Source organism: Hypanus sabinus, chromosome 3 (assembly GCF_030144855.1).
Source record: "Hypanus sabinus isolate sHypSab1 chromosome 3, sHypSab1.hap1, whole genome shotgun sequence".
In the NCBI taxonomy this organism is placed as follows: Eukaryota; Metazoa; Chordata; class Chondrichthyes; order Myliobatiformes; family Dasyatidae; genus Hypanus; species Hypanus sabinus.
In genome coordinates, this window is record NC_082708.1 from 55,950,343 (window position 1) to 55,975,330 (window position 24,988).

Genomic DNA, 24,988 nt, shown 5'->3' on the forward strand with positions numbered 1-24,988 from the left:
TTTAAGTTTAGAGAAGAATAAGGATAGCTCAGAACGGAAGCAAAGCATCCTTTACATGCATGAGAAGAGCAATGTTGAGGGATTTTATTTAGAACCTTCCAAGTAACTTCCTCTCCAACCAAGTAAACAATAACATTGAGCTGTTCCAATCCTTAAATGCAAATATTACATTAAGCCAAATAATTAATGGGGTAATAACTAATAAAAAATAAGACCAAGTAATTTTAAATTATTTATCTTCAGGAGTTTGAAAACTCTTTTGAGTTATATTTCAGCTACTTACTGAAGGAGCCATGCAACATTTTGCTTTGTGAGCAATTTCACAGAATGATTATTATATGCCAAAATATAATTACTGCTGCATTCAAAGAATACAAAGTCAAAGTAATATTATGTTTATATTTTTGTTCATTCTATCTATGTTGTGAGATGATGGAATTATTATGGAATATTCAGTCCTTGATTCTAAAATGGAGGCACCTCTCCACTTGCCTAATTTCAGGAGTATTCACAATAAGTGCAGGGTAGCTGCACTGGACCAAGAACAGCATCACGGAGCCCTGGTAAAGCCAAGTCAATATGCATCAAGAAGAAGATAGTCTAATTTTGGGCCATATCATGCACAAAGGAAGATGGCTGTGTTTGTTGGAGTTCAACTATTTCAACTGTATCCTATTGCTGCTGGAGATCTTAAGGTAGTGTTCCAGGTCCAACCATTTTCAACTGCTTCATTAATGACCATCCTTCCATCATAGGGACAGAAGTAGAGATGTTCATTGATGATTATACAGTTTTCAATTCCATTTGCAAATTATCAACAAATGAGGAAATCCATGCCTATGTGCAGCAAGACCTTATCAAGCATAAGTAATATTCATGTGGCAAAAGTCCCATGCAATGACCATCTTCAACAAGATATAGTTCATCGACTGCTCATGACATTCAATGACAAGTCCTTCACGATCCAAATTATCGGGAATTCAACTGGTCCAAACACAATAAAAACAATCTCCACACAGGGTGAAACAGTGGTGTAGTTATTACCTCACAGTTCCGATGTCTTGGGTTCAATCCTGACCTCTGGAATTGAAATTGGAATTGGTTAATTATTATCACAGGTACAGTGAAAAACTTGTCAAAAAAGAAGAGATGATGAAAAATGCAATACATTGATTAGTCCGGAACAGCGTGCTGCTCCTCAAGAAAATATTGGGCTTTAATTGGAGATTTAAACAATCGGTGAGAATTATCGGGAAGGGTGACTCTCCAATGCGCTTTTAAACAACAAAGTTTGCTTAAAACATTTTTGATTAAACTCTGAAAGCACGGATTTAAAAGACATCCGTTCCCTCAAAACTTCAAGACTGAAATCTTCAATGCTGAGAAATTTGAGACTTTGAAACTTCAACATACTCTTCTGCCGGGCAAATTGAATCAAGCCATCATCTTCAGGAGGTCTGATTCTGACTCCGAGATCAATTTTTGAGATCGATAATTTTGGATGTGTAATGTTCCAACACTTGAGAGGATGAAGATAACTTTTGTTCCGAAGTTTCAGTTTTACGATCTCTCCAACAAGCGGCTTCATCGAGTTCTGCAATTCTTGTTTGTTGTTGTTCAAATTCAAGTCTAAACTGTTTGATACTGTCTTCAACCATCTTTAAAATTCCTTCAAGCAAGGAGAGTTTTTGGCTGAATTTTGCGTCTAGTTTCTCATCTAGAAGCTTCAAAATTGCATCCAGAGTTAGAGGGACTTGCTTAGATGGTAGTTTAGCGTCACCATCATTTTTCCCGTTGTCTTTAGAATCTTTCCCATCTTTAGCTTCTCGTGCTCCAGTATGCATTTCCAGTGAACTAAGGTCAAGGCTCAAAGAATGTATCTACAATATAAACCCCTTTAGTGTAGGAAAAATAAGGAATTTAAGGGTGATTATGGGTAAAAGAAGTAAAAGGAATGGAGCAAAGCCAAAGTGTGTCTCACGCCATGAGCATCTCCTTGAGAGTTGTGAAAAGCTTGTCATGCATATTGTTCATATAGAGGCAGAAAAGTGCAGCTTTTGGCTGTGGCTGTGGAGGAAGGACAGAAATTGGGGGACCGACCAACCCCATTGGAAGCTGAAGGGCGTGGCAGCGAGACGTACAGCTCTGCCACCAGGAGGTGTACCAGGGCTAAGGAAGTGAAGCATCAATGAATGATGGTCTCTGCCTGATGACCCTGCAGCTGAGCTAAGGGCAAGGGCACTGTTGGAGGTGTGGCAGGGAGCAATGCCCAGCAGGAAACAACGTCGTCCTGAAAATCTCACTGAAACTTTGGGTATCCAGCGATGACTGTGAAAGGGCAGTTGGAGTCCGGGGAAGCCCAGAGGACATCCAGGACAGACTGGAAGACTGCAAGAAAGTCGGCACTAGGAGTGGGCAATTAGTCAACCAACCCACTGGTCTAAGATAAGACAACCTGGAATAAAAGACGACAACCTGAAGTCCCTCTGAGAGGCAGGATGAAAGATGGGCCCAGAAGGATGGATTACATGTCAATGACCAGAACTAATACAGACAATGAGATAAACACCCTTTGGAAGTGCAAGTGTGGATGGGGGAATGTGACAATGCATAGAGAGCTTTGAATCAGGTGCAGCGAGAAAGGCCAGTAGCAACCTTGCACTACTGAGGCAGATCAGACAAAAGTGACCCAAAGCCAGATAGAAAAACACAGAGCTGAAGAACAGGTGATTTGTTGGTAGGGAAAGAAGGCCCAACACCGACCTTTTTGGCGATTGCTCATCATAAGGCATGTCTTGGGCATCTGAAACCTGGTGGAGCCCATCCCTCTGCAGGTTTTTTTTATCGAGTTGCTAGCTCAACACTCAATCCAAGCACAGATGGAGAGCATGCAAGGAAGCTGGCTGGATTTGAACTCAGGACCTCTCGCCCTGAAGTCCAGTGCTGATGCCACTACACCACCAACACCCCCCCATGTGTGAGCACACAAAACACTTGACATCCCCCCATCTGAGGAGCCACACTGCAAAGCTAAGAGCAAGAAACCAGGAAGGAGGTACAAGATCAAGGGGCCAAAGGTGAACAAAGTGCCGAGTGATAAAGGCTGGTCATGGACCTTAGCGAGATCCTCAAATACACGCTACGTGGCTGATTGGAAGACAAGCTTAACTCAGTTGGAGAATTGCTCTACAAAGTGTGTAGAGATAGTGGAATGAAGTGAAGCAGAAATTGGCCAGGCTGAGAAGGGCAGAGCACATCTGTAAGCACAGGAAAAAGAAGAGAAGGAGAGCCAGCTTCTTCAGGAATCCCTTCAAATACGCCCGACAGCTGTCGGAGGATAAAAAGAGTGGGGAGATGGAAGCCATCAAAGAAGAGTTAGACCGGTACATCAGGAGCCAGTGCAGTAATCCAACCAGGAAAACTTCCCTTGGGTCACCAGGGTGTGTTCCATGTCCTGCTCCTCCAATCGACCCGTTTGACACCTCCACCACCCATCCCCCCCACAAGCTAAGGCAAGCTAAGTGAAGTCAGAGAAGTCATCAAAAAAGCAAGGTCAGTGTCAGTGCCAGGTCTGAACGGAATTCCTTGCAAGCTCTATAAAAACTGTTCTCATGTGCTAAAGATCCTGTGGAAACTATTGAGAACTGTCCTTGGAAAACCAGCATATCCCATCAGAGTGGAAACGAGCCATGGCCGTGTTCATCCCCAAAGAGCAGAACACCAGTTCAGGATCATTACACTGCTGAACATCGAGGGGAGAATCTTCTTCTCTGTCGCGGCTAAGAGGATGACCAGCTACCTCTTGGGCAATGGATGCATCAACACCAGCTGCCAGAAAACAAGCTCCAGGCTTCCCGGGATGTGTGGGGTATGCACCATCAATATGGGACCAGATCCAACGAGCCAAGCGTGAGAAAGGTGACCTATAGGTCTTGTGGCTGGATCTTGCAAATGCCTGTGGATCTGTGCCTCACCAGCTCATTAACTTTGCAAAAGCATTATTTTATATCCCCCACTGCACTAGAGGCCTGTTTTCTGATTACTTCAGTGACCTCCAGATGGGCTTCTCTTTTCAAGAGTTTAGAAAGGGGTGGCAGCACTCTCAGTACACTCCTCCAATTGGATATTCTGATTTACTACATTATTATCCAAATCATTAATATAGATGACAAACAACAGCTGATCCAGCACTGATCCCTGCTGCACACTACTAGTCACAGGCCTCCTGTCAGAGACACAATCATCTACTACAACTCTCTGGCTTCTCCCATCAAGCCAATGTTGCATCCAATGTACTACTTCATCCTGAATGCCAAGCGGCTGAAACTTCTTAACCAGCCTCCCTTGCAGAACCCTATCAATGCCTTGTGGACAATAACTACTGTCATCGATTCCTTCATCGATTTTCCTGTTAACCTTCTCAAAAAACTCTATAAGATTGGTTAGACATGACTTATCACACTCACACTCATGTTAACTATTCCTAATCAGGCTCTGCCTGTTCAAATCCTTATACTGTACTGTAAATTCTGTCCTTTAGAATACTTTCCAATAATTTACCAACTACTGATATCAGGTTCAATGGTCTATAATTTTCTGGTTTATTCTTAGGACCTTTCTTGAACAATGAAACAATATTAGCTATTCTCCAGTCCTCTGGCAATTCACCCTTGGCTAGGGATGTTTTAGATACCTCAGTCAGGGTGCTTACGTTTTCTTCACTAGCCTCCCATAAGGTCCAAGGCACCACCTTGTCAGGCCCTGTGAACATAACCACCATAATTTGCCTTAAGCCAGCAAGCACCTACTCTTCAGTTATCCAGATATGGTCCATCACTTCATTACTGTTTTGCCTCAGTTCTAGAGGCTCTGAATAAATACAGATGCCAAATTCCATTTTAGATTTCCCCCGTCTCTTTTAGCTCCATGCACAGATGACTGCACTGATCTTCAAGTTAACAAATTTTGTCCCTTACTATCCTTTTGCTCTCCATGTCTCTGTAGAAACCTTTGGGATTCTCTTTCACCTTACCTGCTGAAGCAATTCCATGCCTTCTTTTTGCCCTCCTGATTTCTGTTGCATTTCTTATACTTGTCTAGCACCTTATTTGTTCCTTCCTGTCCACACTTGCTGCACACCTCTTGTTCTTCCTAACCATAGCCTCAAACCCAACCAAATCCAAAGTTCCCTAAGCCTGTTCACATTGTTTTTAATAGGAACATATAATATTTCACTTTTGCAGGCCTCCCACTTACCAAGCACCCTTTGCCAGAAAATAACCTTTCCCAATCCACTCCTGCCATCAAAATTGAACTTCAAACATTTGAGGCCATCAAAGTTGCTTTTCTCCAATTTAAAATCTCAACCTGAGGACCAGTCCTATCCTTCCCCATAGTTATCATGAAACTAATGGAATTATGATCTCTAGATTCTAAGTGTTCCCTTGCACAGAATTCTGACACCTACACTGTCTCATTCTCTAAATGGAGAACTAGCATCAACTCTCTCTAGTTGGGAACTCTATATATTGACGAAGGAAACTTTCCTGAACATATTTGACAAACTCTATCCCATCCAGTCCTGCGACAGTATAGGGGTCCCAGTGAATCCGTGAAAAGTTAAAATAATATTCTACCTTATGTTTCTTGAAACTGTCTGCTATCTCGCTATGAATGTACCTCTAAATGCTGCTGCTTATTGCTTGGTCTGTTGTATAAAACCCAGTGATGTGGTTATCCCTTTCTCAGTCCTCACCCTTTCTCATACCCACATCACCTCAATAGATGAGCCCTCAGTTTCACTGCTATGATATTTTCCCTGGCCATCTAGTACTGTCATTCTTTCCCTTTTAGTCCCTCCTTTTCTATCTTGTCTGAAAAAAAACCCCTCAAATCATTATGGTTACTGGAGGTCTCCATGTCTCTCCACATCCTGCGAGAGGAGCACTCCCACTGCCTTGAATGTTACTCTTACTGCAATAACTGGGAGGGAGGGATAACTAGGAAGGGAGGAAGAAAGGAAGGAATTTGCCGACAGTGTACCCTAGTTGTTGCTATCTCTCTTGGAAGCCTGCTGAGCCAAAGCCTCAGCTTTCCACTCGAACACTGGCCCACTCACATTATGGCCCTTCCCACAATGGTTGATCTTTATCATCCTAATCTCTTTATAGGCCATTTCCAAATGCCTAATAACCTAAAATATTCCAATCTCCACAAAAGTCCTGACAAGTCCCGCTCACTTTTTAAATCTTGTATTTACTCACAACAAACAAAAGCCTGCACGATCTCACGCTCCACCTGTAGGCTTGTCTCTCCAATTGCATATACTTGAATACTCCTTCTCACTAAGTCTTCCTTACACACAGTAGAACGTTAACTGAATACCTCAGATGACTACTGCTTATGTGGATAACTGCCAAATACATTTATTAAAGTTAAAACATACAGGGAATTCTGCTGAAATTATTGGCTTAGCTGGGGTCTGTGGAAGTTAGAAATTAACCTCCAATTTCTCTCCACTAAGCTTCAATGTGAATTGGACCTGGAATAAAAAAATGTGTGCTGCTGCTGCTGACTTCACATCAGATCTCCTTGGACTTCTTCTCTTTCTCAGTTCAGGTGGACTGTTCAACTGGAATGAGATATAGTAGGTCAAGATACGTACTTTCCAAATTTGACCTGAAGGGATAAAATTTAACCACTTTTGCCTCAAGCTCCAATAGTTAAATACATAATCAAATAAAACCCACAGGATATATATTTAAAAGTGAAAGGTTTGACATCATGAATAGCTGCCGTTCATATAACTTAAGTTAGGAGAAAATCTGTTCTAAAGAAAGTGGAGTAATTTTGCCAACTTTATGAACCCAACAGAAAAGAATCAATAAACTTGTACATTAAGTTTTAGTTTTGTTGCAATTAATAGCACAATATCTAAGATTTATTGATCACAACTAATTTATAAGGTGATACACACAAAACACTGGAGCTCAGCAGATCAGGCATTATTGACCCTCTCCATAGATGTTGCCTAACCTGCTGATTTCCTCCAGCATTTCAGGCATTGCTTTAGTTTTCCAGCATCTTCAGAATCTCTGTTGTTTAAAATTCAGAAAACACCTACTTTATAATAAAGAAAAGATTTCAATGTGACATAAGGTACATGTAAAACTGAGATAAGAGATCTTGTTCTAGATTAGGCTGAAAAATAGCCATTGGATTGGTAGAGAACTGTAGTGTGAACACGGATCAACTTGGAAGCCAGATGCAGATGCACTTGATGTCTTGCTTTGCCTTTGGACATTGTCCAGGGTACTCAATAATGTCCTGAGCTAAAGATCCAAATAGTCTTTTAATCTGATTGCTGAAGTGTACACCAGCCATGGCTGACTTACTTATTATAGCTTGATTCATTTCAATGGTTCCATTGAATATCAGAGAATGTATGTATACCGAATACAGACTGAAATTCTTACTCTTCACAGACATCCACAAAACAGAAGAAAACCCCCAAAGAATGAATTGCAGAAAAACGTTAGAGCTCCAAAGTCACGTCCCGTGCAAAGTATCAAACCTCCCCCTGCCCCAGCTTGTTCCAGTGAAAAGCATCAGCCCCCACCCACCACCCACCAATAGCAGATCCTCCACAGAGACCATGATCTAGAGTCCAGCAAAGACCACTCTTTATCCCAGCATTCGACTTCCCACAGACTCTCTCTCTCTCTCTCTCTCTCACTACTGAGGGGGAGGGAGGCATCACTCTCTTAGCACCAAGGAGGGAGGCAAACAGCTTGCCCTATCAACGTTACAGTCTGCAGCATCACTTTATTCTGAGTTCCCCTGACTCGAGAATCAGCAGCAAACTCTCTCTCATGAGAGGGAGAAGGGGGGAGAGGTGGGAGAGAGGGGGCAGAGAGGGGGGAAGAGAGGGGGTAGAGAGGGAGGAGAGGGGAGGAGGAGGGGGGAGGGAGAGAGGGGAAGAGGGGGAGAGGGGGAGAGGGGAGGGAGAGGGAGAGAGATCACTCGTGCAGATGTCTCTAATGGCCCATTGTCTTGAGGTTCCAATCTCCTATGACACTTCAATCGGCAACACGAGTGAGTAATCGGGTCATCCATAGGACTGTAGGAAAGCATAGCTAAGTTTTCCTTTATTTGTTTATAATTCAATGTCCTTTATATTTTAATTAAGTAGTAATTTATTATGTATTAAATGCATTTGTTAATCTAAAACTTTTAACTTCATGATTATTAAAATACATTTTAACTGCTATTAAAAGTAGGCCCTTCAGCTGCTGTCTTTAACATACTGACTGCCTACCACTCATGACCTGACACAGTAATGAAAGGAGATCTTAAGGTCACTGGCATCAGACACTAGTTTGTTGGCAGTGACCTGGAGCACAGAGGCAGAATAAAGTGGATGGAACTCAGGAATCAGGCCAAGGATGAAAAGTAGAACCGGAAACTTTCCTGGAGAGGAGAGTTGAAAGCAAGTTCAGTTGAACTGGATGTCCAAGTTCTCCCACACTCATTGTACTTCTCCGCCACATTGTCATCTCTTCACTTGCCAGAGGTGCATTTATTTTTTTTAAAAATCATCATAAAGCTGGCAACTTTGGACAATTGAACAGGATGGTTTTGAGTTGCTATCATGGGAGAGATACCTGCCAATGAAACATAATGTAACATAGGTTTAAAAAAGCAAACTCACTGCCTCACCATGACTAGTGCCAAGACGATAGTGGTTCTATGATCACATTGGCACACATGTATCAGATGGCCTTGTGGGCATTGAGAAAATAAAGGATACTATTTATCTTAAGGGTGATTGTTAATTTGGTTTTAGGTTAATCCATTAACTTCTTGAAAGGTTAAATTTTTGGTTGTTCACAGACATTGGCAGGTATCCCTTTCAAGATAGCAACTCAAATCCATCCTGTTCAATTGTCTGAAGATGCCAGCTTTAAGATGCTTTTTTTAAAAATGCATGCCCTGGTGCTGGCAATGTAAAGCTGAGTTATGACTGAAAGCCCAAATTGTGACTGCTATTGTACAGAAATAGTAGTGAATGTTTGGAAATAAAAGTATTCTAAAAATACTAGTAAGATTTTCAACCACAATGAAGGTGAGAGGAGAAAAGATTTAAAAAGAACATGAAGGGCAAAGTTTTTTCACAGTGAGTGGTGTGCATATTGGATGAGCATGCAGAGAAAGTAGGTGAGGCAGGCACAAGGACAACATTTAAATGACATTTATTAAAGTACATGAATAGGAAAGGTTTAGAGGGATAGGCATAAAATGCAGGCCAGTGGGACTAGTATTGATGGACTCCTTTGGTCAGTACGGATGAGATGGGGCACTGGCTTTGATCCTATGTGTTTTACTCAGTGACTCTATGAATTTTCCAATTATGTTTACTCTGTCTACGCAGAGGTGAATGTTGTAGTTTGTGAAAGGAATTAGCTCACTCTTCTCTTCACCATATATTTTGAAATGGGTATGAATAATTCCAGGGGAAATCAACTGAAATCCATTTGTTCCATGTAAGGTTGTTAATTTTGTTGTAAATATTCCTCTCCTACCTATTGTTTTAATTTAAAAAAGATTTTTTTAACAATTTCCCATTCAGCATATCCTGCGAAACCACTAACAGATTTTCTAAGCTGCAGATGCCAGAAATCTTGAGCAACAAACACTAAGTGCTGGAGGAACGTAGCAGGTCATGCGGAACCTAAGGCAATGAATAAAGAGTCAACGTTTCGGGCTGCATCACTTAGGACTAGAAATGAAGGGGCAGAAGCTAGAATAAGAAGGTGGGGGAGGGGTACAAGCTGGAAGGTGATATGTGAAACCAAGTGTGGAGCAAGGTGGGGAAGGGGGCATGAAGTAAGAAGCTGGGAGATAATAATTGGAAGAAATAAAGGACTGAATAAGAATAAATCTGATTGGAGAGGGCAGTGAACCCTGGAAAAAAAGTGTAGGAGAGAGGGGCACCAGAGGACTGTGATCAGCAGGTGAGGAGAAGGGTTGAGGGGGGAACCAGAATGGGGAATAGGAAGAGAAAAAATGGAGAGGGGGATGCATGGTTTCCAAGCATTCATTATTTTATTCTGTAGTAGTTTGGAAAAAAATCTCTTTTCTTTATTGTCTATTCTTTTCCCTGCACAATGAAGGAGAATTGCTTAGCCTTCCATAATCTGTTCTCCAACCTGCAGGAGAATGCATTTGCTGGGTTTCTGCTTTCTATTTTTAAAATTCATGTCTGCCATTGAATAGACAGTTTGAAAAGAGTCTCCTTGCCACTTGATCTAAATCCTTGAACTTTCTATTGAACAATCTGAGCATGTATCATTACCAGAATAACTGTACCAACTTTAGACAGTAGCTCACTGCCAGCTTATCAAGGTCAGTTTGATATGGCATTTAGCAATATTCACATCCCTTAAAGTGATAAATATTAACTTTACATATAATTAAATTAGTGAATGTCCATGAACCAATCTAACTTAGTAAGCAAATTTCCACTTCATACATTATTATATTGCATATTTCCTATGAAACAGGGACACAGATGTTGAACATTTTATCAAGTCAATGCTGGCTCTCAGAATAATTGAATCCTATTCCCCCACTTCTTTCCCTATTATCTACGCTCTCATATATGCCCACTAACATCCCCCTGAATTTCCATTCATCCACCTACATTAGGCATAATTTATAGTAGCCAATCAACAAAACAATGAGAGGAAACCAGTACATCTGGGAGGAACCCAGAGCATCACACAGTCACAGTGAGTGTATGTAAACTCCATGCCGATTGCTCTTGCAGTCAGGATCAAACTCAGTCTCTGAAGTTTTGAGAAAACTACATTAACTTCTGTGTCATTATGCAGACCATGTTGTCTCTCTGAGCCAAGCTACTTCTTACTTACCTCTCTTTCAAGTGTTGATAAATTCTACTTAGATTCTCCTACTGCCTACCCTTATAATATCCAATAATGTCACTTGGCTAAAATAGCTTGGATTGGTTAATGTCATATAGATTAATGATTAAGCTACTGTCTCATCGTTGGTGTTCATTACATCCTGAGCCATTAGGCAGACATGTTGTGATGGCATAAGACAGAGTGCTAAAATTGATAATTAATGTCCAGTTATAAATTCTAGGATTTAATTGCTTGGCAGCATTAATTCTAAAAGTTGAAAGCTTTATTCTTGTTTGATTGTTTCTAAATTCACATAAAATGATTTAATAATTCTGAAGTAGAAGATGAATAATAAAACATCCCTATATATGTAACATTCACATGGCACACCAACATTTCATGATGAATGGTGTTGATGTAATGATTTAAAAGATCTCAGAATATTTTTGAACTATTTTGTGCAGACTTTAGGCTTTTGACATCAGTAGGTAATCAGCCCTGTGATGATGTTTGTTGAGGTCATCTGCTGAAGAATTTCATCGCAGACACAAATTAGCATGCAACATTTTGCTATGTGCAATTTCTCGATCATAATATTTTTCATTTCAGTCCTAGGCACTTTTATTTCTCTTACTTCTATTTAATTAATATAATTTCACCTGAAGTATTTAATATTCATGGTTTACAATATTCTTCAAAGCTGCAACACATTTACACATTTAAGGTAATTGTGTATTACCTTCAAGCTCTATGAATCCTATTTAAACATTTGCTCCACCAAAGGCCCTTTCACCTATCACACATTCATTGAATTATTAGATAGTAATTTTAACTAATCAGCACATGACTGATCTCTCTAAATTTCTTTTAATAATTGGCTAATATTTTTGAGTAATCAAGTTGTATGCACTGATAGAAACTCTGTACATCCAGAATCTAATTATTCTGACATGTCTATGGTTCAGCATCTGGCTCACCAGGATGCTGTTTACAGAATTCCTTTTAAACTCAGAAGGATCATATTTTCTATACTCCCTTTAAATTCACTGAAGTCCTGCTTCTAACACTCCCTTTAAACTCACTAGATTCTGGTTTCCTATGCTCCCTTTAAACTCAATGTGTTTGATGAAAAATTTATTATGTTGTCATTTAACATCCAAGAATAAAATGCGTTCATGGATTAATAGGCCTAATATTCAATAGTTCTAAAAATCTACTGTCCATTACTAAGATTCTCAGTGTGCAGGATTATTGGAATTTAAACACAATATACAGTATTTCTACCATGTCAAGGAAGAGCATTATGCACTTCAATAGTTATTCTACCACATTATTTGGCAATGTAGATAAACCTTATTCAAAAGAATGGTCTTTTTCTTTCCTGTGTGACCTAAGGGAAAATTAATGCTTAACTGTGGCTACGCAATTTACATCTCTTTTAGTAAAAGTGCTAAATTCTTCAGTACACCACTTTTAGCACATCTCCAATCATAGAAACACTTGTCATTCGAACAACTCTTATACCATAATCAGAATCTTTTCTAAGTAGCCTGTTGTGAAACTCCTTTTCTGAAGTATTCTTAAAATATATTTTTATTTTTTATTTTACTTAGCGATGCAGCATAGTAACCGATTCTCCCAGCCCAATGAACTGCTCAAATACAAGTATATGACCAATTAACCTACAAACTCATATATCTTTGGAATGTAGGAGGAAATTCACACCATGACAGGAAGGACATACAAACTCCTTATAGTCAGCGTCAGGACAGAATCTGGGTCACTGGCTCATTAATAATATTATGCTAACTGCTATGCTACTGTGCTGCTCCTAATATGTATTTTAATCATTTCCTTTGATAGATTTTAAAAACGAGCAAGTCATAAATGACTTGCATTTAACAAGCTATACTTATAACTTTAAACCCTGTCATGTATTCTATATACTATTTTAATATTGTATTTTTAACTTATGATGGAACAGGTGCTTAACAAGGACAGCCTAGGGCAAGTCCAAAGTCGGACTCCGTGCTTATTCCCTACAAAACACTAAATCAGCTGACACCGTCCTGGTGCCCTAATGCATCTCTCTAGAAACTTTCTTTTAAACCTTAAAATTACAATTTGTTGAGATTTGAAGATAAATGTAAGATAATGTGCTTTAGAATTCTTTTGTCCTTTGTTTTTAATAAGAAAATTAAATGAAGTCCTCCATTAAAATAAAAACAGAGTTGCTCACAAATTAAGCTGCTAAGCATTTCTTCATACAATATAATATTCAAGTCAGCTGGTAATATGATTTCACACAGATCCTAAAAAGGCCATTACTACTTCTCATACTTTTCATCTTCTTCTTTGGTTGTTCCTCAAGATCAATAATGTCTTATTTCCATTGTTGATTAATGGTGTCAGAATGGGAAATACAAACTGTTCCACAGATTGTGGCTGACAAAAAGGGTGGATGAGTTGTATGTGATGTGATTCGTCCTTTCTGCCCTTAAGGCAGGGTTTCCATATGTCACTAATGCAATGATTCAAGGTTCTGAATTCCATCACTTCTCCATTTTAAACCTTAGAATGCCTAGATTCCCAGGAGTCAGTACAGGTGATTCATACTATCAAAAATGCTTTGCGCTCATCCTGTCTGTCTGGGCATGTTTACCCTTAACAGAATAGTACCTGTTTCAGGAGTCTTCTTTATTGATATGAATAACTTGGCTAATGGAGTTGGCTAAGTGTAACAAGGGCGTCACTAGTTACGTACTGGCTTAGGAGAGGACACTCACATTGGTCTGCTTATTTGAACACAACAAGTTGAACATTAGCTGGACCATAAGTAACAGATTTGAATGTGGATGCTTTGCTGCTGAGTTACGATACATAGATTTGAGAATTAATGGATGGTTGGAGAGAAATTTAGAATTAAAGGGGTGGAGCTGTCAGTTACAGATGATGTTGATTGTGCAGCAGTAGATTAGAATTCATTTTCTCCCTTGCCTAGATTTTTCAACATTGCCCAATGCATGGAAGGATTCTGCAGAGACAGTATTGATAATATTTTTCCAATGCCTTGAAGCACATGATGCTGGGAGTCTAGGTCTGAAAAGCATTGAGGAGGGCATAAATCATCGCTGCCCAGTAAATTAAAATGCTGAGGTCTTGATCTTGAGATATGCCTTTTATGAAGTGAAGTAACGAATGCACATAAAAAAATTTGAATAAGAGTTTTGCACATCAGAATGCCATTATAATAGTGGGATGCCCTCAAACAGAGAAAAAAAATTAAAAATTATGAATGATGCAGGAAGTATGGCAGGGATAGTACCAAATTGCAGGTGGAATACAAACAGAAAATGCTTTAGAAAATCAGTATGTCTGGCAGCATCAGAGGTGAAAAAGGTTATTGTTTTGGACAATGACTTTTTTTTTCTTTTGAAGCAAAACACCATTGAAATAGGCAGTACGTGAAACATTGACCCAAAACACATTAATATTTATTTCATGACAGACGCTCTCTGATTTGCAGAGCATCCCCGCAATTTTTATCCTTATTTCCAAAATCTGCAGTTTTGTTTGCTTTCCAATTGCAGAGAAATATTGTGGAAAGTAAACTACCTCGTACTTTATGATAGTAATTTATACTGTAGTACTTTATTTCTGAAGATTGCTTAACCTCCCAGTTAGTTTACCCTTCGAGTGTGTTGGAAAGTAAGCAGTAAAAATAAGTCCATTGAACTATAAGGCAGTGATTGTAGTTACACTTCAATGTGGCACTATTCTGCCACATTATTAGAACAAAGCAGAAAAAATATCTAGTTTGACTCTTTGTACTTTTCTGCACCATCTGCATTACAATTGACTATATATTGTTGCCTCCCCAGGATTTTATTTGATCAGCACTGAAGCTCTTAACTGAATGTCTCAAGGTTCACAAAAACAAGTACAGATGTTGGAGAACTGAAATAAAAATAGAAAATGCTGGAACTACTCAGCAGGTCAGGCAGCATGTGGGGAATAAGAAATGGTTAATGCTTCAACTCTGGGACCCTTCTTTGGAAAGATGGTATCCTCTTTTTTGCAGCCGGAGAACAAAATGAGAGGCCATAACTAGAGCAAAAGAGATATCTTTGTTAGATTCAGAACAAACCCGATGAGAGATATCTTTTTAAGGAGTTAGTTAATACCAGCGGTAGAAGCAATGTATTGGAAAGCAGACATTCGTGGAGCTCTCAAATGTGAGAAAATCTGCAGAAGCTGGAAATGGAAATCTGCCTGAGGCTCACTTAAGGACAGTTGAGGAAAATATTGGAATTGTAATGAAAATGTTATATGGAGCATTTTATGTTATAAACTTCACTAGGCTAAACTGTGTGATAGTTTGATTTAGTTTAATATCCTCATACTGAAGCATTTATTTGTGTCTTTTACAAATTTCTATGCAATTTACACAGCCCACAACTTGTAATATTGTTTATGGGTGGTATACTGCAAATGGTAGCCATGGGAAAGGCCCATTGCTCACAATGTCAGTGTTGTGGGCTATGTGCTGTGTATTACAATTTTGTAATATTGTTATTAAACTGCAAATAGTGGTCTTGAGAAATGTGCTTTGTTTAAAATGTCAGCACTATAAATTACTAATATTTATTTATAAGTTCACCGTCATGTAGCATCAGCTGATCCCATTAATTTGACATTAATTATTTTGTAGTTTGTTGTCTGATAGATGATCTCTCAATAATTTTGATGATCCAAACTCATTTTCCATTAAAGATTTTTACTCTTCTGACATATTGATACTGCATATTGCTATAGTGTATTTCCCGCAGTATTGTCCTATGTTTTTCTCCGATATTTCAAGTACAAGAGCCTGTTTTTGTTTACTCATTGACATACTAATTGAGTCAGAGAGATCGGGGCTCCAGGACACAATATGCGTCTTAAAAAATAGGAGTTAAGTATAAGAACATGTATAGATTAAACATGATAATTAACCACAGCAGAAGCTAAGAACCAACAGCAGGTCTGAGCCATGTTGGTCAACAAGCTGCAATATGCCAAACAGACAACCCAATGTAGCTCACCTGACTTAAACCTTGATATAAGACCATAAGGCATAGGAGCAGAATTAGGCCATTCAGCCCATCGAATCTGCTCCACCATTTCGTCATGGCTAATCCCAGATCCTGTTCAACCCCATGCACCTATCCACTTACCATATTCCTTGATGCCCTGATCAATCAAGAATCTATCAACTTCTGTATAAATATACCTAGGGACGGCCTCTACCACAGTCTGTGGCAGAACTTTCCACAGATTCACTACTCTGGCTAAAAAAAACCTCTCCTGTTATAAAAAGTTGCCCTCAGTTTTGAGGCTGTGCCCTCTAGTTCTGGATATCACCAACCATCCTCTCCACATCCACTTTATCTAGTCCTTTCAATGTACAGTAGGTTTCAGTGAGACCCACACTCATTCTTCTAAATTCCATTGAGTGCAGACCCAAAGCTGCCAAATGCTCCTCATGAGTTAACCCCTTCATTCCTGGAATCATCCACGTGAGCCTCCTCTGGGTTCTCTAAGTATATTGTGGCTCTTTAGCAAACAGATAAAAGGAAGATCATGATTGTGCATAGGTTGAGAATGGTGGAAGGCCCATTTTTTCTGTATGCTCTGGAGCAGTTCCCCTGTAGTGCCTTTCTTCACAACTGATCTTGGTTGGACCTAGTTCCATTCTTACTGATGGAAACAATGGCTATGTACACATCATGGTTAACCATAAGTGATCATTTTTGCTTTAAGATCAAAATTTGATTATTGAAATAACTCCGCCATGGGAAATGGCCATATATTTGCAGCAGATCCACTTCAAAATGGTGCCATCTGGAAAAGGCCGTTAAAGCCATTAACCCTATCTTGTCCCATTCACTTCAGGCCATGCCATGCAGGATAAGATCCACAGGAATCTGAGAATACTGGTATAAATAAGAAGTGAAAGCAAACATTCCTGTTTTCAGGCCGTATGCATTAGTGATATTATTTCTTCTTTATTAATTGCTTCTTTACTTTTATTAGTTTTATTAGTTTGTTCTGCTTCTGTGAATTTCACACTTCAGTGAAGACACAGTCTCTCTTGATTCTCCTTGTTAAATATTAACAAAAGTGACTGAGGATCTTGGGGATAAAGTACCAGATTTCAATCATGATCATTAAACTTGGCAAAATTCTTTTGCACCACATGAATGAAACACAAGCTGCATCAAAATCCAAAATTTTGGCTTGCGGTCAAAAGTTTGAAGGCTGCACAGTAGAACACATTTATCAGTTCTGAAGACAAAGCTTACTCTGCGAGGCCTCAGCATGGATAACTGGCCACTTGAGAATCAAGAAATTAGTTAAAGATTCTGCTGAAGTTAAATGTGCACACGGCCTAATTGAATTTACTTTGGGGTGTGAAATACTGTGTTTCGTTTGATAGCATCTCATAATCCTATTTATTGTTAAGTTTTATGGATCACGTTTACTTCTTCACCAGAAATTAGGAAAAGGAAACCTGTGATTTAAATGGACACTGTTACCCTTGCTTGCAAACATCCTGACAAAGCTGATTGACAGAATGATGTCAGGAACATTAATGATGGATTCTAAGTTAAGTTAGATTCCTGACAAAATTCAGGGAATGCTCAACTCCCCCAACAGATCACTTTTAATATTTTCAATTTAATTTAGTGCTAAAATCAATTTGAATTTCATAGTGATCAGATATGAAAAGTACATTGTAATTTAGACAAATCTTTTCACAGATAGCTTGGTTAAAAACCTGTAAGTTCTATCTGCCTATCCTGTCATTTGTTATTCTCTCCTTTTCACTCTTTTTCTATATTCTTCTGTGTAAAAACTGATACTTTTTCCTTATGACTGAACAGTTAATTCAACATTGTACTACTTAAAATATAGGATATACTTCCTTGGGCTTAATCTAACTATTGCTAGTGCCACTACCTATGTTGGACAAGTTGCCTAATATCATATTTGACTTTTCATAACTAATGGCCATTTCTAACAGCATAAAGTTTTGAGTATTTATTTGAGGATATATTTATGACTATCAGACCTGTTTCCTTCTTGGTGTCCACAACTGACCTATAGCTGGATGAGCAAAATCAGCTTTAGGAAACAAAGTTTGAAAAAATATTACACTGTGATCTATGCTACAGTGCAAATCAATAGCCCAAAAGGTACATTAGCAGCACACCATTTGTACTGAGACTATTCAAGTACTCCATGGTAAGGAACTGTCTCTTTAAACAACCTAGGCAGTAGGAAATGTCATGTTAATGGACTTCTTAAGTTCTATTCCAAGTGAAAGAAACAACACTGGTGGGTTCAAAATTTTACATGTGCTATTTTCCATGCCATATTTAGCACATTTTGTATAAATTACTATGTTCAATCCTTTAAAAATGAGAGCTGTATAATAAACTAGAATCTCATAAGCAGAACCTTGGTGTCTGTGCTAAACAGGATATTAAAAATAGCATGAGAAAGGAATGAAACTCAGAAATGCAGTGTTTGATAATAATACGCATCCCTAGAAAATTCAATGGTACTGCAGTTAAAATGCTCCTGTCACAGTTCAGTGATTGTGATTTCTCAGTCCTAGCCCTGGGTGACTATTGAACCTCCCAATATGTGAAAAATAAGCTTTGCCAGAAACCAGCTGGCCAGCTTGGTGGGACATCCCACCTCAAGGAAAAGTGACAAGTAATTTACATACTATGGAAAGTGAGTCTGTATCTTAATGAGAAACAAGGTCTGTGGCCCTTTCACTCACCCTCGTCATCACTGAGATCTGAAATTCATCAAGGGCAAATGAGGTTAATAAGACAAAAGTCGCAGAAAATCTAAATAAAGTGTGCATTGGTAGTGAAAGTTATATCTAAATTTTAACTAAACAAAGTAATTTTGCAACTGGTTATTTGTCAAAAGTACAAGGATGATGAGTGGATGTATTCTAACCACAGTAAAATATCTGTAGTTTTGAGTTATTATGTATAAAAGGTGGTAATTTAGAGCAGCATTCTGAAATGTTGGTGAAAGCAAACTAATTAAAAAAGACTGTTTCACTGTATTGACATTTAATATCTTAGTCACACTAGGGGTAAAGAAAAAAGGCTTGATGACAAACCCAATAATTTCTTAATTCTGAATTGAAACAATTTTGTTTGGTTTGCATTGATGAATCACACATTGTAACATCAGGATGTTTCAAGCCAATGATCTACTTTTGAAGTGTAGTGATCGTTGTAATGTAGAAAACACAGCAACCAACTTCTTCACAGTAAATTGGCGCAACGTACAATATGGATTGGTTGGATCTTTATGTGTAATACCAACTGAATGATAAACTTTGGCCAGGAATAATCTGATACCCTGATCTTCTTTACAAATATTGTCATGGGATATTTTCCAGTCATGCTAAAGTTAAATGTCTTCTGAAAGGTAGGATCCACATTAAACCACAAACCTAGATTAGGTACATTGAAGATGAGAAACAGAAAGCAAACATACATAGATCGATGATATGAAATGCAAATTCCTAATCTGGTCAAGGTCAGTCACTAAATTTCTCTGAGTACATCACTGCATACTTAGGTTGCAAATGTGATTGAGTCTACTAATTGCCTAAATCAGATCCCTTATGTTTATTCTTTAATGAAGGTAAGTTACATCATGTAATCATATAATGAGTTTTGTTATTTGGCACTTACTTGTTGATCCAGAGTTTAAATCAGAATTGCCATCTTGAAGTAATGAGTGATTGAAGAAAATAAACTTGTCTCGTTTTTCCACTTCATGAACATAATGCTGTTGTACCCATTTGACCTAAATGAAAGAATCAATTCCAAACTTTAGGACACATTGGAAATATATTATGATACTACTTCACTTAAGGCTTAGTATATATTGTTAATTTGGTATTCTATTAAATGCACACCTAGCAATCTCCTATCTTTTAATTTCAAATACATAATAATGTATTTATTTCTAAAGGGAACTAAGTATTATAAGAAATGTTTAAGCTGTGTTGCTTGTTACATGTTATCATTAATAAAACACTGGACACTTGTCCACCAATCAGAGAACTTTGTTTTGTGAAGCGAGGCATCTTTTGGTTTCTTTAAACCTTCTGCCATATCACAGAGCCCTCTAGTGACCTAAGAAGGAATTTGTGTTAAACAATAGCTTCTGAAACAATATTCTTGGCAGCACCACAGAAATATCCTACAGCTCCAGCTTAGCAAATGTTACAATTGAATACTTTTTTCTTGAAATAAATATAACCCCTTTTAATGTACAATAAAAGCTCCTTTATGTTTTGAGCCAATTTTAAAATCTTGGACAGTTTAGAGAAATCTTGCTTCCCCTTCCCCTAGTGATATTATTCGATTCAGTGTATTGCTGAATGCAGAACAGCTTGCTCCACAGCCACCCAGCAGTGTCATTAAAACCCACATAAGGAAGCAATGATCTGATGGAATGCGTAGCTGACATTTTGGGCTTGATTTTATAATGTTTTCTGGATCCCATATTAATTTAAAGTAAATGTTATTCTTGGAAGTTCTCAGAGGGTCCTAGGGCAGGATCAGGTTACAGATCTGAAGCCTTAAGGGACTTTGGAAAGGAGGATGATAAAGTTAAAATAGAGGACTGGGGGAGGAGGTTCTGCAGTCAGAGTAGGTCTGCAAGTCGGTGACTGAAGCGGAGTGGGATTATGAGAGGGTTAGAATGTAAATGCAGCAGAGGATGGGTAAGTTGAAGGATATCAAGGGTGGAGAAGTCTGGCTCTGAGTCCAGACTTGATAAGGTACATGGGATAATTTCACCAGCAGATCTCCGGTTGTGGACTGTCTTGGCAGTGAAAAAAGAACTGGGATTGGTAGCTCAGCTCAGGATCAGATTGTTCCCCAAAAAGTACAAGTAGGTAAAAAGAGAAAACCGATCTACTGCTTTCCTGGTGTATATGACGAATAAACTCTTCGCAGGCTTCAAGCGGGTGCAGGTATCGACTATAACCAATGTTTCGATGACAATCTCTGCCATCTTCTGCAGAGTTTGTCATCGAAATGTCAGTTATAATAAGTAAAAAGTATTAATTTGCAGGAACAAATAGTGGATATTTTGAATATTGCACATAGAGTATTATACTAGGTGGAATTGCCTCATTGTGAGTTGAGCTGCGATTTTGCGACTGCTCTGCAACAAAATCTGTAAGCAAAAGATGAAAATGGGGCACTTCAATAAAAATGAAGAGAGAAAGTGAATAGTGAAGAAAGATCCTTCTTTACCAAATGGGTCTCAACCAAGTGCAGCAGGTAGATATTGGTTTGTAATGTACTAAAAACTAGCCAGAGGCTTTGTACAGAGCCAGCTGCAGTGTGAACATTTGCCACAGAAATACTAAATAGGTTGGAGGTCATATGTGAATGTCCTTGTTCTCCCACGCTGTTCACAACTTCACAATGGAGTCCAAAGGCATTACATAACTTACTGAGCTCAATGGCTGGACTAGCTTCAATACGCCCTTCAGATTTACCATCACTGTTGTATCTTGTGTTGTTTCACTCATTGAGTCAGAGTTGTACAGCACAGAGATAAGCCCTTCAGCTCAACCCCTCCTTGTTGACCATGATGTCTGTCTCCAGTAACCCAATTTTCCTGCATTAGGCCTGTAGCCCTCTACTCCTTTCCCAATACCTGTTCAAATGCTTTTTAAACAATGTAATTTTATCTGCCTCTACCCTTTCTGTAGCATCTGGTTCCAATTAATCACTGTTCTCTGTGTGAAAACCTTGTCTTTCAGATCTCTTTTAAATTTCTCCTCTCTTGGACTTATCTTCTTTGGTTTGAGACAGTCTACCTTACAAAAAAGACTTGTGACTATCTATCTTTCATAACATTAGAAACCTCCAGCAGGTCTTCCTGTACCTTCCTGCAGTCCAATGAGGCAATATCCTGATGAATCCCTTCTGCAGTAATGCTACCTCATCCTTTGGTAGTGTGGTGACCAAAGCCATCCACATTAGTCCAACTGCAGCTTCACCAACAGTATGTATGTACATGAGCTCCCAACTCTTAAAGTAAATGCATTAGCATAGGAAGGCAAGCATACCAAATGCCCTCCTCACCACCCTATCCACCTGTGTCACCATTTTCAGTGAGGTGTCAATGTTCCTGTGAACTCTGTCATTTACTGTACACGTTTTGTTGGTATTTGCTGGCCCAAAATGTGCTACCTCACACTTGTCTGGAATTTCTTCCTTTGAATGGAGTTGCTAACCTCCAGTAAAAGTGTGAGACCAGATTGTTCAGCTTTGAAATATATTTTGCAGTTTCAAGTAAGTTTTAGTCAATTATTTAAATTTACTTCTATTATTTGTTAATGTCCTGATTATCAGAGACATTGAGAACCAGAATCAGGTTTATTAACACTGATGTATATCATGTACTTGGCTGTTCTGTGGCAGCAGTGAAGTACAAGACATAAAAAAACAATAAAAATTACAAAAATGGAATAGTGAGGTGGACTTCATGGGTTCAAGGGCCATTCAGACATCTGATAGTGGAGGGGAAGCATCGAGCTTGGGTCTTTAGGCTCCTTTATTTCTACTTTGATTGTAGTAATGAGAAGAGAATATATCATTTAGCTAAAGATATCTTGAAACAACTATGAATCAAATTTAAACTAATCTCATCTGTCTCTTCATGTGCCAGTCCAAATGCTCCTTGAACATTGATATCATATCTGTTTCAAGTTCAAGTTCAGTCTATTATTGTTCAACCGTATACATGTATACCATCAAACAATACATTGTTCCTCTGGACCAAGGTGCACAACACAGTTCATATACTCACACACACCACACATTGAGTAATAATACCACAAATAAATTAATAAATGATAAGGTATATTTATGACACAAGTTAAAAAGTAAATTGTATAATGCTACTGGCACTTCACAAATGATGAGACCTGGGTGGTGGCAAGAAGTTCAGTAGTCTTATGGCCTGGAGGAAAATGCTGTTTACCACCCTGTCAGCTCTTGTCCTAATGCTCCAGTACCTCCTGCCTGATAGTAGGGGGTAAAAAAGATTGTTGGATGGATGGGAGGGATCACCGCTCTTCATAGCTATCTCTGATGGGCAGAAGAGAGACCCTGATGATCCTCTCAGAGGTCCTTGCAATCCTTTCTAAGGACTTGCAGTCATATGCCTTGCAATTCCTGTACCAAAAGGCGATGCAGCTGGTCAGGACGCCCTCAGTGGTGCTCCTGTAAAAGTTGGTTAGAAGTGGAGGTGGGGGGGGAGGGGGGAATCTCACTTGCCTCAGTCACCTCAGGAAGTGGACACACTGCTGTGCTTTCTCGATCAAGCACCTATCAGTCTCTGGGTAACAAAAAACTTGTTTTGCAAATCTCAATTAAACTTTTGTCCCATTTGCCCTCATCAAGCTGTGCCTTCTAGTATTTAGATATTTCTATCATGTCAACCTTCCGCCTCCAATACTCCAGAGAAAGCAATCCAAGTTGTCCAAATTCTCCTTGAAACTAATATTCACTTGAACCTTTTCTAAATCTTCACTGAAACATCCACATTCTTCTTGTAATGCAGTGAGCAGAACTGCTCATGATTTTCCAAAAGTGGCTTCACCAAATAGACAATAGACAGTAGGTGCAGGAGTAGGCCATTCAGCCCTTCTAGCCAGCACCACCATTCACTGTGATCATGGCTGATCATACACAATCAGTACCCCGTTCCTGGCCTCTCCCCATATCCCTTGACCCCGCTATCTATAAGAGCGCTATCTAACTCTCTCTTGAATTCATCCAGAGACTTGGCCTACACTGCCTTCTGGGGCAGAGCGTTCCACATATCCACCACTCTCTGGGTGAAAAAGTTTTTCCACATCTCTGTTCTAAATGGCCTACCCCTTATTCTCAAACCGTGGCCTCTAGTTCTGGACTCACCCATCAGCGGGAACATGCTTCCTGCCTCCAGTGTGTCCAATCCCTTAATAATCTTATATGTTTCAATCAGATTCCCTCTCACCCTAAATTCCAGTGTATACAAGCCCAGTCACTCCAATCTTTCAACATATGACAGTCCTGCCATTCCAGGGATTAACCTTGTGAACCTACGCTGCACTCCCTCAATAGCAAGAATGTCCTTCCACAAATTTGGAGACCAAAACTGCACACAATACTCCAGGTGGGGTCTCACCAGGGCCCTGTACAGCTGCAGAAGTGCCTCTTTACTCCTATACTCAATTCCTCTTGTTATAAAGGCCAGCATGCCATTAGCTTTCTTCACTGCCTGCTGTACCTGCATGCTTGCTTTCATTGACTGATGTACAAGAACACCTAGATCTTATTGTACTTCCCCTTTTCCTAACTTGACTCCATTTAGATAGTAATCCGCCTTCCTGTTCTTCCACCAAAGTGGATAACCTCACATTTATCAACATTAAACTGCATCTGCCATACATTTGCCCACTCACCCAACCTGTCCACCCTTCATTCTCATAACATCCTCCTGACATTTCACACTGCCACCCAGCTTTGTGTCATCAGCAAATTTGCTAATGTTACTTTTAATCCCTTCTTCTAAATTATTAGTGTATATTGTAAACAGTTGCGGTCCCAGCACTGAACCTTGCGGTACCCCACTGGTCACAGCCTGCCATTCCGAAAGGGACTCATTAATCGCTACTCTTTGTTTCCTGTCAGCCAGCCAATTTTCAATCCATGTCAGTACTCTGCCCCCAATACCATGTGCCCTAATTTTGCCCACTAATCTCCTATGTGGGACCTTATCAAAAGCTTTCTGGAAGTCCAGGTACACTACATTCACTGGCTCTCACTTGTCCATTTTCATAGTTACATCCTCAAAAAACTCCAGAAGATTAGTCCAGCATGATTTTCTCTTCATAACTCAATGCTGACTCAGACTGATCCTTCTACTGCTATCCAAATGTGTCGTAATTTCCTCTTTTATAATTGACT

The 24,988-nt window shown here is 39.2% G+C and overlaps 1 protein-coding gene across 1 annotated transcript in view; it reads right to left on the reverse strand.

The window, feature by feature from the left end:
- Positions 1-24,988, reverse strand: part of LOC132390902 (PC3-like endoprotease variant B) — a 786,805-nt gene that overhangs the window by 445,324 nt on the left and 316,493 nt on the right. The window contains exons 6-7 of the mRNA XM_059963438.1: positions 19,697-19,811; positions 18,760-18,777 (exon numbers count right to left, since the gene is read on the reverse strand). Coding sequence (XP_059819421.1) covers positions 18,760-18,777; positions 19,697-19,811 — 133 coding nt within the window. The remainder of the gene's footprint in view (positions 1-18,759; positions 18,778-19,696; positions 19,812-24,988) is intronic.